Source organism: Gobio gobio, assembly GCF_949357685.1.
Source record: "Gobio gobio genome assembly, chromosome: 9".
In the NCBI taxonomy this organism is placed as follows: Eukaryota; Metazoa; Chordata; class Actinopteri; order Cypriniformes; family Gobionidae; genus Gobio; species Gobio gobio.
The window spans coordinates 45,660,609-45,679,005 of record NC_137115.1 but is presented as its reverse complement, the minus strand read 5'-3'; the positions used below and the strand labels follow the sequence as shown (position 1 = coordinate 45,679,005).

Below are 18,397 nucleotides of genomic sequence, written 5' to 3'. Positions count from 1 at the left end.
AAACAGGTGTGTGCAATCTGTCCTTTTTAGGGTCGCATCTTGTGACATCATGTCCCGTTTTTGGTTCATTTACATGTCTTTGGTCCTTATTGCGTTCATCTTTTTTTTTTGTCTCAGTCCACTTGTGTGGTGCGCACCAGGGTTCAGATGCAGCCTTCACACTTATTCAAGTGAACAGCACTAACAGAGCAATCAAACCAAACATGCTAAGTGTGAACACACCCTAAGACTCAATCACATTGTTACCTTAATAACCTCAAGTAAATTCACAGTAGATTCAGGTGTCATTTCCCCACATCTATTCTGTATTATTTTATCTCAGGGTAGACCAGTGTTTGTGTTTGTTCTGCACTGCTGTTTTCCCGCTTTGTCCACATATGAGCAATGAATGACCTCTGAGCAGTAATCCAGCGGAGGAAGATTTCCCTGTGGGCTCCGTCCTAGATAATCGAACTTCTGCTAGACTGTCTAAGGTTTGTCTAACTCCCTCCTTGAGAACAGGAGATAAAATCCTGATAGGGAGCCATATGATGGGAGGACGTTCTGTGAGCCAACCACAAAGCTCAGATCCAAAGTGAAGCTCAGCTCATGATTGAAGTGGATAAATGAGAACACTTGATCAATAATGATATCATGCCAAGGTTGTATGATCAGAGAAACCGCTGATCTGAGAGAAAAACACATATGCACGCAAGGGTGTGCATGTGATCAAAATCATAAATCGGATAATTTTATAATCACGGTAATTGAATATATCACAATATAGCTATTTCAGCTGCATTGATATCTTTTATCAATTTGTATATACTTACAGTATATAATAATATAACCATTTTAATGTATATAGGCCTATACAAAAAATAGCATACATGTATAAAATATTAGATATTATTATATAGTAAAATATTATATATATAGCCGATTCCCAAGATTCTTTCTTGTTCAATCACAAAACGTTTCTTCAAGAACCACTTGGGATCTCGGTACAATCGAGAGACTATCAAGAGTGATGACAGTTTTGTAGCACACAGACAGCGTTTCAGAGCTCTCGCCGCATCCATCGCCAATAAATATTTACAACCCATTTATTTCATCACATACACACACATGACAGAGTGTAAAACGGCCAGCTCAGCGAGCTGGAAGAGGAAACACGGAGGAGACCAGAACAATTCCTCTTCCCAGCTGGTGCCACCACCAGATCCATCAGTGTGTCAACGGCAAACGGATGTATGTGTGTGTGTGACAGCCTTAGCACCTTCACTGACAAACACATCAGTCAGACGTAAAGCACATCCTAACACACACCATCAATCTGCCATCAAACAGACATTAGAACACACACCGGTCAGTCCGCAAACACAGTTCAAAGGCCGTATTCAGCTGGTGAGAGGGACTGCTGGCTAAACAGAGGAGAAAAGGACTGGTCAGCTGCACAAAACCTCTGACAAGATCAATGATAAAGGTATAGTGAAAGAGTAGCGAAACTGAGAGCTATTAAAGTACTGTACGTTTTAAATAGTACTATTTTATGGAGACTTTGATCCATTCAGTCTCACCATGCTTTAATATATAGCCTATATATCGTCTATATACACACACACTCACACATATTTTTTGCATGTGACCTGCGCATATTGTACAATTTAAAATAACTGTTTTCTTCTAATGTAATATATTTAAAAATTGTATTTATTCCTATGATGGCAAAGCTGAATTTGCAGCAACATTAGTCTCCAGTGTCACATGATCCTTTAGAAATCATTCTAATATGCTGATTTGGTGCTCAAGAAACATTTTCTTATTATTATCAATGTTGAAAGCAGTTGTGCTCATATTCTTGAGCAAACCGTGATACACTACCATTTCAAAGTTTGGGGTAAGTAACTAAGTACCTTTATTTAGAAAGGGCACATTAAATTGGTCAAAAATGACAGGTTTTAATGCTACATATTTCAAATAAAAGCTTTCTTTTGAATTATCCTGAAAAAATAACATGATCACAAGGTAACATGATTTGCGCAAAAACTGTGTTCAACATTGATAATAATAAGAACCATAATTGAGTACTAAATCAGAATTTTAGAATTATATCTGAAGGATCATGTGACACTAAAAACTGGCGTTTATGTAAATGAAAACCCTGGCTCTGGTGTATTTAATGAAATCTAACTCATTAGTGAGTCAAGGTGAAGGTAATTAATTAATGGTTCATTTGTTGGCTAATTATATTTAGTGTAAAGCCACAAGTTAAATCCATCATAAAAAGAGGCATAGGGAGGATATACGCTGTGAAAGAATGAGGAATGCTCATTTAATTTTTACTCAACGCCTCTTTCCTTCCTGAGGACAATCCTTTAAGACGTCCCACCGCGTGGAAACAACACTGCTCTACGGGGCATCACATGTGAGCGTAGTGGGCTGCTGTATCTAACCAATTTCAGAGCAATATCTTCTACAGTGCAATCATAAAGGTACAAATAATATCAGAAAAGCCGGTGTCCTTATCCAGCATCACTGATACCAAATGCTGAAGTGGGATGATCTTGTGTTATGAAGCCTTACGGTAGTATAGGAGAATAAGCCAGGAGGCACATATAAACAGCCATCTAAGGTAAACAATAACCAAAAACAACTGTATAGTTATGAAAGCTGGACTCGGGTAGCTCTTCCTTTGCAATACATTTTTTAAGCATGTCAAGAAAGTCAAGTTAAAAATAGTTCAACCATTTCAAGATTCCTGCATTGACTTTTCTAGCTGTTTTTAAATGCAAGAATGCAAGCTGAGTGTTGTCAGCCTCATCTATTCTTTCTGTCTATCTGTTTATCTCTGGACATCTACCAAGGCCGTAGCTGAGGCAAGCCTCTTTTTTTTCTACACTCTGACAAGGCTTTCAAAAATGCCCACAGCCGAAAACTGTAAACATCTAACTTGGAGTAAATATTTTCCAGATTATCCTCTTTTAACGTGTTGCCTGCTGGTACTAATGCTGCGATTTTCATATTATCCTTTACAATTCATGTTATCTCCGGCAAGATACTATCATAGTAAGCTATGCTCTGTACTACTCAAATACTAAAAATAATACAAAGAGAAAGAAAAATCAGTAGACCACAACTGGGATTGTGCCTTGGGAAGCTGATATGTGACACACACGGGAAACTGTTCCATGACACAACAGCTATCCTGAGCGCTGGGGGGAAGCCTGTGGTATTAGGGGCACTTCTGGACGATGAAATGATCGAGTGCAGAGGTGCCTGTGTATATTAGCAGCACAGTGGCTGTTGACAAGACAGCAGTCTAGCCCAGACTCACTTTGGCTTCTGGGAGTTTCCAGGCCCAAAGCTCCTGGACACAGTCTGGAAAAGAAAAGAACTGGGGGAGAGAGCGAAAGTGAGAAAGAGAGGAAAGGAAGCCTGCATTCCAGTGTGGTGGTCCAAAAGTCTGCAGAATAGCTTTCCAACTAAATTCAGGCCCAGAACCTACACACAACATTACGCTAACATTTCACAAACGTACTTTCTGCAGTATGTTTTAGAGGAAATGTCAAAGAAATTATGCGCTATAATAAACAGCTGTTCACTCAAAGGTTGTTTATCCACTCAAAAGAGTATGAAAAGGAATACTGGAAAAACAGTGGGAATCTTGGAACACTCATCTTACACCTGGAACAACCATCATACCAGCTCGTACAAACAGATCCCACTGTCTCACATACTGCTCGACTCTCTTCTTCCTCACAATCCCTCCGTTTCGCTTCATATTTCTCCTACCCGTTCTCTCTTAATGTTTCTCATCTCATCCTCTTTCTATGTTTCTCATCTCATCCTCTATCTTTTACTCTCCATTTCTATCTAATCCATTCTTTTCCTCTTCATCTTCCTCAAACTCACCCCCTTCTTTTTTTCTCATAAGCTGGGGAACGGTCTGCGAATGAGCAGTAAATTGCTTGCCCTCCCAGTTCAAACCTAAATCACATGGCAGTTGAACAGATTACCTGCCCAGCCAATAGGGCAAAGGGGCACAGGACAAGAACAGAAGCTTTTCCTCGGACTCTGAACACTGTATATTGGTTCATCTGTCCATCAACAGTCCCATATACTCAAATTATTATTCATCGGAGTATTCTTAATGCATATCAGTCTGACCAGCCCAAGTTCAAAAAGATTTTATGCTTAAAATGTGACCAAGAGACAATACGTTTTCCAGACTTTTTGGTCAGATCCAGAGCAGACCTCCAGGAACACTAGGAGTCCCTTAGACATGTAGCTAAATTCAGACACCAGGATAAACGCAGGTAGGGGGCCCAGATGGCAAACCTTTCATGTCATGAGGAACAAGGGCTTTTTTTTAGTGTTCTGCAATCAGCCACATTGGTTACCTTCATTTGTTGCCAAGTGCAGCAATGATCCATGAGCCACAGGGAAGAACACGGAGCCTCCACCTGCTACGTAAATTAAAGACCTTGATAAACGCTGCCTCTACCTGAAACACATCATTTTCCTGCTTGAGTGGATAGCAAGATCTACTGGCCACATGTACTGGCGCACATCTATGTAGTCAACATGCTTCGTATCACCTTAGAAACTAATACAATCGGCTCGGTGCAATACAATCGCAGACCTAAGAGACCGGCATTTGAAAAATGACCACTTCACCAAACACCTCCATCTAAGATACTTCCTGTATCTTAGAACTAAAGTATACCTTTGGACCCAGACCAGTCTCACATCAGCACACATGAGCAACTCTAATAAAGATGCATTAGATTAAGTATAAAAGTTTGTATGGAAGCTTTGAGAGAAGAACTAGGCAGTGAGAATATGAATGTCCAGCAGGTATATCTATAAAAGCCGGCTGTGGTTCATTAATGATAACTGATGACTTTGCAGTGGTTGTCTGGAAGCGATCCGGAGATCATGCTGGGATTCTTATACAGGACTCTGAGTACAGGAAGTACAGCATTCCTATAGCACATAAACTGTGTAATAGCAACTCCCTCCTGAGACTAACATAATAAGACATACACACAAGGACCTTATAAAGGAAGAAAAACTTCCGCACATATAAAGTGACTGTATGTACACAATCAAGAAATGGATACCTATAGAAGCCCCTTTCCATCTTAGAGTAAAAAATAAAGCAGCTACTGTAACTGTGAGATAAAATTTTAAATACGAAAGAGCCACAATGAGAAAGAAAAACGCAACTTTGATAAATAGTCACAATTGCAGGAATTAAAGTCGCAATTGTGAAATACAAATAGCAACTGCGAGATATTGAGTTACATTGCAAATGATAAATTGAGTCACATTTTGAGATAAAAAGTTGAAATTATACAAAATTGCATTGCAAGGTATAAATTGACAATTGAGAGGTAAAACGATATCTCACAACTATGAAAATGTTTATTGAGTATTAAAGACCCAATCTGAGATACAAAAAGCAATGAAACAATGAAGTCATGCTGCAAAATAAAGTCACATTTGGAGATATAGTCACAAAACATTGCAAGATATAATCTGACAACTAGAGTTGCACAATTCTGGATAAATTGAGTCACAACATTTTGTTTAAAATAGAGATCACAATTCTCTCACGATTCTGAGTAGACAACTAAATAGTTGATTCAATGATTCAATGACACTCATAAAGACCTTATGAGTTTTTCATTACTGGATGAATCAGCATTTTTTAATAAATCTCCTGAATGAATGATTCAATGACTGTTAAAAAAAATGTAACAGTCACTTGTCTCCACCAACTGGTGTAACAATGTAATTGATACAATCTTTACTTAAAGTGTCAACTTACTTTCAGAACGTGATTTACTCTATTTTGATCACCACCATTGACATTAGCATTTATATATGAACTATACATTTTTATCCCAGTACTTTTGTGATAATCTGAATCAACATAATGATACTGTGTCTTGTGTGGTTGAAAAGACTGTTTGTGAAGCCGTTTCATACCTTAAATGACATCTGCTCTCTTTGAGTCAGCGGCAGGTTTGAATGTTCGCTCTAATCGTACTAGTCAAAAGTTTATTAGACACAGCCGAATCCTTGTTGTGGGTGTTTGAATCGAGATTGCAATCTTTTAATGATTAAACATGAAGCTCTACTGACATCCGAGAGATATAAAGATGCAATGAAGGTGAAATTGTATGATATAGTTGCTATTTCTTTACTCTGAGGCAGAAACGGGTTTCCATAGATGTCAGATTGTTGATCATAAAGGTGGAAACATGCATACATTGTCTTTCAAGTCAGAGAGGGAGTAAATACGTATTATAAATATGCTGTGTTTGGCAATGTATGTGAGCTGCAATGGGACTGTGATTAAGGAACCAATGATAATCTCCAAAACAGTGGCACAAAAGCCGGATCCCAGCTGCCACCGGCCACTCTACGAAACCAAGATCTGCAAATTCCTACGAGAGATCGAAAGCCAATCTTCAAAATCAATTTTCTTTCACATCAAGCTTCTTTGTTGCCCCCAAATTACTTTTTTTTTTTACCGTAAAGCTGCAGTAATAAAGTGCAACGTCCCTTTGTTATCCTTCTGCAGCCATGGCTCACTGTCTTTGGCATTAAAAAGGCAACAAGCGGCTTAAAGGTCGCCCATCTAGCGGAAAAATGGGAGATGCAACATTAGGTTAGCACCATGCTGCTGCTGATGCAACTTAAATCCGACGCACTGCATTGATGAAGGAGAGCGACAACGGTCTGCAGAAAGGTCACATTATAGCAGCTGTGTGAAATGGAGTCACCCACTTCAAAACTGTCTCTCATTTTGTCTCGCTCTCTCCCATCACCTCCTCTCTCTCTCACCTTTCGGTCTCGTGCTCTAGCTCCCTAAATCCCCAATCACACCGCACAAGTTCCCATCATCGAAAAGGTCAACAGGAGCAAGAACACATCCGCTGCGACTTCCAATGAGACGCTTCCTCCAGGAAGACCATGCAAAGGTGGTGCTGGAGGTCAAGCTGAATCAAAGAGGGCACACCTAATCTATTACAGCACCAGAGTGAAATAAATTACATTAATTATGCATTACGCTAGCTGTTTATCCAAGGCATCCTGATTATAATAGCTTCAAGTGTGTTAGCATACACCATACTTTGCATGCCACTAAATGACCCCGAATTGTCCCAGAGGTCGGATATAGAAACCTGGAATGTAGTTAATACGTTGCGAAGTTGATTAATCTGCCTGATCCATCAATTATGAAATTGAGTAGCTGCATTCCAAAGCATACATCCTGTACACTGTTGCTTTAATTTAGGGAATGCGACATACACCGTAGCAGTAACCTTCACATGGATTAGCGGGACTTCAACTACAGATTACAGCCTCTTCATGCTGCAGCAGTGTGGCTTAGGCACATCAAATAAGAGGCATACACTCGCATGCCAGCGCCACACACTCACTCAAGCACGCTCATTAGCATTGAGAGTTCCCAAGTGCATATACAATATGATATTTCACATACACACTCACACGGACACACACACACACACACACACACTGCTGAGAGGATGTGATTGAGGTGCTCTACACTCACACTTCCTTAATGAGGATTCAGACAGGGAGGTTCATTAAAACACAGGCGGATGCTGATGATGTCATGCTCATGCCCTGCGGAGAGGTTTAGGACAGGACCAGCGTTGCTATTGTTTTTATAAAACTATTAATAAACAGTGTAATGGTATAAATAACACAAAAAATATCATTGGACGGGTCAAATAAAAACTCCCCAATTCTTATCAACAGAGAAACGCACATTTGGGAAACATGACACAAATGGATGGTCTTCTGTTCTGTCTGTAGTCAACTTAAAGCATCTTCTATATTCATCCTTCTCTACCTCAAAATGTCCATTTCTCTCCCTGTGCGTTTACTATTTCCTCTGTGTTTACATTCTTTTCCCAGGGATCTTTCCTTCCTCATGTTTTCTTCATGTTGTCCTTCACTGCCACCCTGCTTCTCTTGTTGCTGTTTTGTGTTTCTGCTTATAACTTTCAAATACTTTTCTGGTTTTCTTGACTCTCCCAGTTTTATATATTATCATCTGTGTCTCTTTTTCTTCCATCCCCCTTTCCCTGGCTCCTGCTCTTCACGTGACCATTTCACTTAATCATTCATCAATGCCAAGCTACAAGCTGCATTTCAGAGGCTGGTCAATCTGCAAATGGACTGGCTTTAACTAAAACTGGAATGAACTGGGCTGAGCTGGGCTTAGCTGATACAACTGAACTGGTTATAGCTAAACTAGACTGGGCTAGGATGGGCCATATGAGTACAACTGGACTGGCTTTAGCTTATCTGGACTGAACTCTGCATGCTAAACTGAATCTGACTGGGTTTAGCTAAACTGGACTGGACTGGGCTGGGCTTAGCTGAGTACAACTGAATCGATTATAGCTAATCTGGACTGAACTCTGCATGCTAAACTGAACCTGACTAGGTTTAGCTGCACTGGACTGGACTGGGCTGGGCTTAGCTGAGTACAACTGAACTCTTTATAGCTAAACTGGACTGGGCTAGGATGAGCCTACTGGGTACAACTGGACTGGCTTTAGCTAATCTGGACTGAACTCTGCATGCTAAACTGAACCTGACTGGGGTTTAGCTAAACTGGACTAGACTGGGCTGGGTTTAGCTGAGTACAACTGAAGTGGTTATAGATAATGACTGAACTCTGTATGCTAACCTGACTGGGTTTAGCTGGACTGGACTGGGCTGGGTTTAGCTGAGAACAACAGAACTGGTTATAGCTAAACTGGACTGGGCTAGGATGAGCATACTGAGTACAACTGGACAGGCCTTAGCTAATCTGGACTGAACTCTGCATGCTAAATTGAACCTGACTGGGTTTTAGCTAAACTGGACTAGACTGGGCTGGGTTTAGCTGAGTACAACTGAACTGGTTCTAGCTAATCTGGACTGAACTCTGCATGCTAAACTGAACCTGACTGGGTTTGGCTAAACTGGACTAGACTGGGCTGGGTTTAGCTGAGTACAACTGGACTGGTTATAGATAATGACTGAACTCTGTAGGCTAACCTAACTGGGTTTAGCTGGACTGGACTGGGCTGGGCTTCGCTGAGAACAACTGAACTGGTTATAGCTAAACTGGACTGGGCTAGGATGGACCAACTGAGTACAAATGGACTGGCCATAGCTAATCTGGACTGAACTCTGCATGTTTAACTGAACCTGACTGGATTTAGTTACACTAGACTGGACTGGGATGGGCTTAGCTGAGTACAACTGGACTTTTCTTAGCTAAACTGGAACCAAAGAAGAGGGGCATACTAAACTTTAGGTCAACTGGACTGGACTGCTGGACTGAGTTCATCTGGACTAGTCTAAGCAGATGTTTGTGTCAGGTTCACTTGTAGCTAGAGCTCCCTCCCCCATCCCATCCAGCACACAGTCTAATCTCAGACAGCCTGGTGTGATTGATGATGCTCCATTAATATGACCACCTCGCACATCAGCCAGCAGATTTACGACGATGGCGACGGGACGATTTGGCACAGGCAGTGGCAAAAACACAGATGCATGCACACAACTACGCTCGTTCGCTCTTTCTATCTCCCTTTCACTTTCACAGCTGCACTATAATGAGCATCCACATCAGGATCCACCGTCCACCGAGCTGCAAAACAAATATGCACAACACCATCTCTCTCTTTGTCTACAAGCACAATCACTCAACACAAAACCTGTACACGAGGCATGCAAATTTTACACATACACGCACCCAACATAATCTCCATCCACAGACGCACACACACACACATATATTCTCCCCTCCTCCCCCTTCTAATGCTGACGGAAGAGATTTACAGGGCAGTGGAACAAAAGAGCCGGTTATACCGAGTTCAAATCATCATATGGTGAAAAAGCCCTGCGTTTCATTAGCAACTCAGCACAGCCAAGCCACGTAGACACACATGTAAACGGCTTAAACAGCAGCTTAAACAGAACTCTGGAGAGGGTCCTGTCCATCTGATGCACAGAAAACAAGATGTTACACTTTAAACACCCTGGGGTCAAGAGGGGGAAGTTGTGACTTGTTTAGAAGAGACATGTTTACTGTGACTCTTTTAGGTCCCGTGAGGACCGGCATGTGTCCTCCCAACCAGCTGAGAGCGGTCGTCTGCAGGACAGTCAACGCCAGGGTGAGTAAAACGACACCGGCTTTTGAAATCATAAGGGGCCTACTTGGATTTCACACTGAGTATGTCCCCCGCTGCTGTAAATATAACAGCAAAAGAGCTCTGCAACACAAAAGCAAGCAAGCATACACACACACACGCTGTTAAAAGCAAGGAAACTAAAATTAAATACAAAAAAGAAGCCGTATAAACCTTTAGAGAGACTAAAGATGAAGGTCTAAGAGGAACGGATGCATTTGGTGAGGATGATGAGGCTGGGAGTCTGTGAAGCTATATTCAGACAAACTAGTCAGAGAGTATCTTTTCGGAGATCTATTTGTTTGCTAGTCTGCAGACTTGCACATTATCACTGAAACCACAAATCCCACTCGCTGCATTAGTTTCTTGCACTATATCAGAAAGAGACTCTCTATACTCTGTGTAATATGATATAAAAGCAAATATGTAACAAATAAAATGGAGAATTGCAATTTGAATTTAGATGCTAAGTAGAATGAACATTATTTACAATTCATTAAAAGAAATACATGATTAGCTGTCATTTTTAACCAGAAAAGCAAAGGTTTACAGGCCTAACAGACAGAGAGAACGATAGAACAATAAATCGATGCGATAACAGAACGATAGAAAGAACAATAGAAAAATACAATGAACACTAGTTAAATAAAACAAACGATAGACAGAAACACTCAAGGTTTCAAAAAAACGTACAGCAATGCAATAGAAGAACCATTTTGGATTCCCCCCAAAAAAATCTTTCCGTAAACAGTTCTAAGTAGAATTTTTTTTCTTAGTTTGAAGAATATTTAAACATCTAAAGAACCTTGTTTCACTACAAAGAACCTTTTGTGGAATGGAAAGGTTCCATGGATGTTAAAAGTTCTTCATGGAACTATAGATGAGAGAAAGAACCTTTATTTTTAAGAGAACCAACATGGATGGATGGATGGATGGATGGATGGATGGATGGATGGATGGATGGATAAACAATATAGATAGATAGATAGATAGATAGATAGATAGATAGATAGATAGATAGATAGATAGATAGATAGATAGATAGATAGATAGATAGATAGATAGATAGATAGATAGATAGATAGATAGATAGATAGATAGATAGATAGATAGATAGATAGATAGATAGATAGATAGATAGATAGATAGATAGATAGATAGAAAGATAGATAGATAGATAGATAGATAGATAGATAGATAGATAGATAGATAGATAGATAGATAGATAGATAGATAGATAGATAGATAGATAGATGGATGGATGGATGGATGGATGGATGGATGGATGGATGGATGGATGGATGGATGGATGGATGGATGGATGGATGGGTGGGTGGATGGATGGATGGATGGATGGATGGATGGATGGATGGATGGGTGGATGGATGGGTGGATGGGTGGATGGAAGGAAGGAAAAACAAGATGATAGATAGATAGATAGATAGATAGATAGATAGATAGATAGATAGATAGATAGATAGATAGATAGATAGATAGATAGATAGATAGATAGATAGATAGATAGATAGATAGATAGATAGATAGATAGATAGATAGATAGATAGATAGATAGATAGATAGATAGATAGATAGATAGATAGATAGATAGATAGATAGATGGACAAACACGCAGATCAGCACCAGCATCTGGTGATCAATAAAGATCAACTGGATAACATAATTACATTTTCATGTTTTACAACTGTCCATACCACAGAAAACATTCGTTTTCACAGACACAGCATATATTTATATATATACACAAAGCATGTATAACACAATGCAATTTTCCCTTCATTTGTATTCTTATACAAAAACGTGTGCAACGTACCAAGACATAAACGAGAATGAGGAATATTCACACTATACACATATACTGCATACTGATGCGTATGGTATTTAAATCAGATGAATATGAAGAGCTGTTTGTCAAAAGACTCCTGAGGTGACATAAACGTTAATATTTACATTCATATTCATCATGTGTTCACCTGCAGCCGCTTCTAGAATTCACATTTTTCTCCTGTGTTGACATCAATAAACTAATGAGCGTGTCAGCTGGCTTCTGGATTAAGATGTGTCCGGTATAAGAGTGTATGTGCGTGTGTGTGTGTGTGTACTTGAGAAAAAACGGTCATCCTTAATCACTAAAAACGGATAAAGATGCCTGCCGGGAGTGGCAAAGCAGGGGCCGCTGATGTGTGACTGCGTGTAGGCAAGAATCTCTATGAGAGGAGACACTTACTATGCAAGGACAAGCATGAATGGTGTGATTTCAGAGAGGAATTCATAGCTGCATTCACAAGCGCTTGTCGCAATTCGCCTTTGGAGTCGTGCTTGTCCATGCATGGCATGTGTAGCATTATACGATGTTTACTATGAGTTACGCTGCCAATGAAACTCATATGTGGAAGGCTGGTGGCCTCTAGTTGCCAGGGCAACGCATACAAATACCAAAAGGTCTTTATTGGTTGATTGAAATGCAACCGCTCACCTAAGCCAACATTATTAATATGTATGTGGAGTATCATCTATGACAAGCACCAAATGTCAGGCGTCTGAGAGTGATCTAGCAAGCTCGTTCCCTCCTGCCGTCGCATTTAACCTCTCGCGGCAGAACTCTAAGGGACGGCAGGGGGGAATGAGCACATGTGCGCACTCTGGGAGCCGTCCAGGGAACGGGATAAAGATCTAAAGCCGAGGCAAATGACGTTAACAGCCAAACATTAATACTCATCAATATGTATGACGCTGAGCATGTGTAACTCAAACTTATGAATTTATGTATTAAAGGAAGTATGTATGCATCTATACACGCTTGAAGAATTCAATATGCATTTAGATGCGTCTGGACACGTGTTGGTAAAGGGTCAGTGAATCATTTACGGTAACTGAAATAAAGTTGAAATAAAATATGGTGACACTATTTTGAGGTGACGTAGTTACACGGTACTACATGTACTAACTATAGTAATAACAGTTAAATTATGCATAACTACAAATAACTAACCCTAACCATAACTCTATAGTAAGTAAATGTACAGGGCTCGACATTAACGCTTGTCCGGGACAAGTGGATTTTTTGAAGGGGCAAGTGAAAGGGAATTTTACTTGCCTGACTGCACAAGATGATTAAAACGTCAAAAAGTAACTAGGGAATCACCAAAATGCAAGAATGATTCTGCATTTGTTTAGTGTAAGTGGTGATCCATAGTGGATAATAGTATAATATATAATGAACTGACGGTTGCACTGTTGACGCTCGCGCAGCCTCTCGAGGAGAAATCAAAACAAATGACCGCCGTTTTTATATTTATAACATATGATGGCCTACAGTTAAGCAACATCACAAAACCATGAGTGCTGTTTTCCTGAATACCATCACGACTGAGAATGACACTGATTTCATATGACAGTTCCATAAACTATTAATTAGCATTAAGCCACTTACATTTTAGAAGCAATATTGACCGTTTTTGTTCTAATTCAGAAGCGAAAATATTTCCAAACAAAGATCACAACAGAACCATAACGCACCTCACAGCAACAGTGTGTTACTGAATGATTCCGCGTTTGAATGAATCGGTTGAATCAAAGATTCAATGACGCATTCATAAACGACTGCCTCATTCTTGAATGAATCAACCGTTTGAAAGAATCGTTTGAATGAATGACTCAATGACTCACTCATTAAGACTGTCACCTGCTGCCACCTACTGGTGGTTTAGTTTCATTGTTCCATCATTTCTTGTTTGTATATTTAAACATATTTAAAACAATCTCATAACATTATTTAATGCAGTTGTAATTTTTCAGTGTAAATTATTTAATTTGATTGGTAACAGCCCTATAGTGCCTCATTCTAATTTAATTTCTAGATCAAAAAAGAAAAAAAGAAAGCTAAAGCATAGCCTATATTTAATAAGATTAGGGGAAAAATGCCCTTCATAAAAGGTAAAAATATTCCAAATATGCAGATTTAAATATGTCAAAGTTGATTGAACACTGGTGAGAATATTGCTTCAGAATCAATTATATTTACAACAACAAAACAAAAAAAATTCCGGACAAGCAAATTTTGTACTCGGACAAGTGAGTGACAGATTTACTTGTCCGAAGGACAAGCATGTGAACCAGCTTAATGCCGAGCCCTGAGTTAATTAATAGTATCAGTACTTATTTAAGTAAGTATAATGTAACTACGTCACATTAAAATAAAGGGTTACACTTTATTTTAAGGTGTTATTGTTACAGTGTAATTATATATTGAAGTACTGAGTAATATTAATTAACTACATGTACTTACTATTGGGTTAGGGTTTGGTTGAGGGTTAGTTGCATGTAATTATGCATAATTTACTGTTATTATTTGTATGGTAAGTACATGTAACATATGTATCAAGGACACTGTAAAATAAAGTGTTACCAAATAAAGAGTAACCTAAAATATAAATATAAGATGAAAAACGTAAACTTGAAAAATGAACTTGACAACTAACTGAAATAATTAAGTTTAAGTAATAAAGTTACAAAAATAAATCAAATAAAGCTATATTAATAAAATAATTTTAAAAAAATGTAAAAAGCTAAATTAAAAATAAAAGCTAATTCAAAATATAAATAAAACTATAATAGTATATAAATAATACTAATTCATAATAATAAATAAAACTAATTATTTCAACTCATTAGGCTTTCTGACAGATAGATATGACAGCATAAATAACAGGGCTGGGTAAAAATAATAAGTCATGCTTTGCTTTACCTGTGTTTGTCATCTGAATTAAAAAGTTGGTGTACTGCAAAATAATGGCAAGCAAACAAAAAGCGTGTCTCTATTAAGATGTTGAGCCATAATTTATAAATATATACATTTTGCATAGTAACAGCTACACAAGAAATGCAATTTAAGGTTTACTCAACTACACACAGATCAGATTTTGGTTGTGTTGATTATTATATGTTAAATATATGAAAAACTGCATAGTTTGAGCAAATATTAACATTTTTGTAATACACCCAGTTAGAAGGTTCTCATATGTAATTAGGCTACTTTCACATGAAAAACAAAACATTATTTACTGGAATATGCCCAAATAAATCAGGATAGAATCATATTCTGAAACAATCGGAAAGTCTGTATTGATATCCAGCTCTAATAAACCGATTCAGATTCATCTTACGGAGTAAACACAACAATAAACTGCTTTAAGCATTACACTCGTTTGTTTTTCACTTCTCATGACATCTGTTGGTCTCAGGTAAACTAAATCACACCGGTTGCGTGGAAAACGAGCCACAAGAAAAGCAAAGCGTATACTCTCGTCTTTGTGGTAGAACAGCTGCTGTGATCAAGCTCGATCACTCCGGGGCAAAAACAGCAATCTGGCTTCTGTTTGTTGAAAATGGCATGGGACATCAGCAGTACTCATGCGATGCTGAATCTGAACTAACGCAATTCTTTCCAACGACCATTGAGCGTTAAAGAGTTAAACTGGGCAAGAGACTAGTCCCTCACTCGGGGGCAAAGACCAGAAGTGATTTTATAATTTATTCATAACATCATCAAGATGCCAGTTCTCCTAAAAACAGCAGTGGGGAAATATATAGGTAAGCTGCCAAGACATGCAAATTAACCTCATTCCTCCCACAGGGATCGGCAATGATGTTTTGCAGGGCTGCGCATCCTCCACGGCTCTTTATTAGCAATCCACTGACTTCTTCCACTTAACTTCACCCGTGAGGGCAAACATTAAATCTTGTAGCAGTATGTCGAAATGAGATGCCAAAAGCAGCAGGGAGGCGGAACACAGTTCTCACAGGTTGAGACTCGATGGAGAGCTCTGAGCTGGGCCTCTTTTGGAAGAAGCAGGTCCATGGTGCAAAAAACAGATCTTGCCCCGGGGTCAACAATGTTCAATAGTGAATATGCACAGTGTTATTAATATGTATTTATCGATTCTTGCACCACAGGTTAACACAAGTAACACAATGCATATTTCACAAATAAATCTCAATTGTGACAGGAAGAGTCAATATGGAACAGTCAAATCCATTACTATAATTAAGCCTCCTATAGGTGTTGTGGAAAATGGCTTAAGAGGTAATTAGTTACTTAGCATTGTGTCATAGAAAACATGGGAAAATCTTAGAAAATGTCAAATTTGATTAAATTGTTTGAAAAAATATATAAATAAAAATAAAGCTGCAACAAGTTGAAAGGCCAAAGGTGAAAGGTCATATATTCTTTACATAGAAGTCACTCATTAAGAGATTGAACACTTTTTCAAAAGTTATTTAGCTATTATAAAAAAAAAGTGTTTGTTTAGGTATTCTTGACAAATACAATGTCATAAATCCAGATACAAAAAGCGTATTTTCTCCAAGAAAACGGATAAAAATGACCTGAATAGAAACGTGAAGTATGGAAACCTGTCATGAGGAAATTCTGCATCCTATTTGTGCGCTTATTTTTGCACAGCTCATGGACTCTGAGGTTGTGTGTCAAAACCTCGCGCTGCCTAAATAGACGGCATTTTTGGGCATCATTGGCACGCGCATCATTTCGGGCATCATCGGAACGCGCCTTCGACGCCCAAAACGCTTTTAGGTAGACAGCTCACTCAGGTTTTGACACACAGCTCGTGTATTGTCTTGAGAGAATTAGAAAAATTCAATTCCACTGCCGTCCTGAACAGCTGCTTTGTGGCAAATGACCACGGTGCATCACCACAGCAATATAGCCTACCCAGAGCAAGCTGCCTATTCTTTCAGACCAACATCTGTGCGTCCAACAGAACGCATTTAAGTTCTTATCGAGCAGTTCAGTAACTTTTCAACATCACGATAAATTAGATTAGAGGTTATATCGAAGAACTTACCGGTACAGACATCTTGAGCTCCTTCTTTCAATCCACTACAGAGCTTGATGCTGATTTTAACGGATCAGTGTCTTCCCCTCTAACGGTTTTTCAGCAGAAAACATCAATTTGTGTTGTTGGGATTCTCTCGGAGTCCTTCTATTCCATGTTGTCTGTAGTAAGGGTGCAGTCCGCGTCTCGATGGGGTGAGAAGTTTACAGTGAATGTTTCAGATGTCTCCGCTCCACCTCGCACGAGCAGCGCAGCGCAGTTTCAGCCCTCCTCTCCAGAGAAATGCTGCGGGGGGCTAGATAGTAAAATGGTTGTTTAAATCAAAACGCTTCTCTTCTTCACTCGTTTTTTTCCCGCACAGTAAGGAATGACCTGTCTTTGGTTTGCCTGTATTGCGGTAGTGCACACTGACACTTCATAGCACAGCTCGCGCTCTCTCTCGCGCTCTCTCTCTCTCTCTCCCTATGATGGAATCATCAAGTTCTGTTTAAAGGGATAGTGTCCCGTTACCTTGCTGTGGATAAACACCGTGTATATGCGCTGTGAACGTAGCGTGTATTTACATTCGATGTATTTATGCCTTTGTTTGGACCCGTTTATTGATATTTACACTGCTTTACTGTCCCTTGTCTCGTTGGAAAAAACGACTTTTTCTGGCTTACAAAAAATACTTAGTGCATATATAAATGAATAGGCTACTTGCAAGTATAGGCTACGTAAATTATCATTTACATAATTCAGTTAAAGAGTAGAAATATGTTCAAACTTAACGTTACCATGAAATCAAAATTGACCCTGCGCAAAGACCCGCTCCCCTACTGTTGCTACTTCCGACAATGGTGCTCTCACACCTCACATATTCTCACACAGATACAAAAATACACTGACAACGTGCCGACAAACAAGACAGAGCAGGTTAATTTCGGTATCAAACAATGTCTCAGCTTTCAAATATTGTCGTTCTTTTAAAGAAATTCAAACAATAAATACCGTTTTGTAGCTCTTACAAGCTGAGACTTGACAGTTTGCTGTTGCACCAATCAGTTCAAGTGGCACATGACCTGATCATCTCTTATTTAGCATAAAATTGATAAACATGAATATAAAAACCAGAAGGTATATTGTTTCAACACTGAAGGATGCCAATACACACCATTTTTCAAGTTCAAATCCACCGACAGTTTGTTTGTCGGACAAAATGGCGAATTCGGCATTATGATTGGTCAGATCGCCTGTCAATCAAACTCGGGGAAAGGTTAATTTGCCATTTTAATTTTTTTATGGAATATTGCAGTTTTTATTAGGCTAGATGAT

The 18,397-nt window shown here is 39.1% G+C and overlaps 1 protein-coding gene across 3 annotated transcripts in view; it reads right to left on the bottom strand.

Annotated features, from left to right (window-relative positions):
* bcar1 (BCAR1 scaffold protein, Cas family member) overlaps positions 1-17,549 on the bottom strand; it is a 105,955-nt gene extending 88,406 nt beyond the window's left edge. Inside the window, exon 1 of one of the 3 annotated variants that reach the window (XM_079824865.1) lies at positions 17,093-17,549. In XM_079824865.1, coding sequence (XP_079680991.1) covers positions 17,093-17,104 — 12 coding nt within the window. In that variant the 5' untranslated portion in view covers positions 17,105-17,549. The remainder of the gene's footprint in view (positions 1-17,092) is intronic. The other 2 variants (XM_079824868.1, XM_079824866.1) reach the window with 2 other exon arrangements.
* Positions 17,550-18,397: the final 848 nt, after the last annotated feature.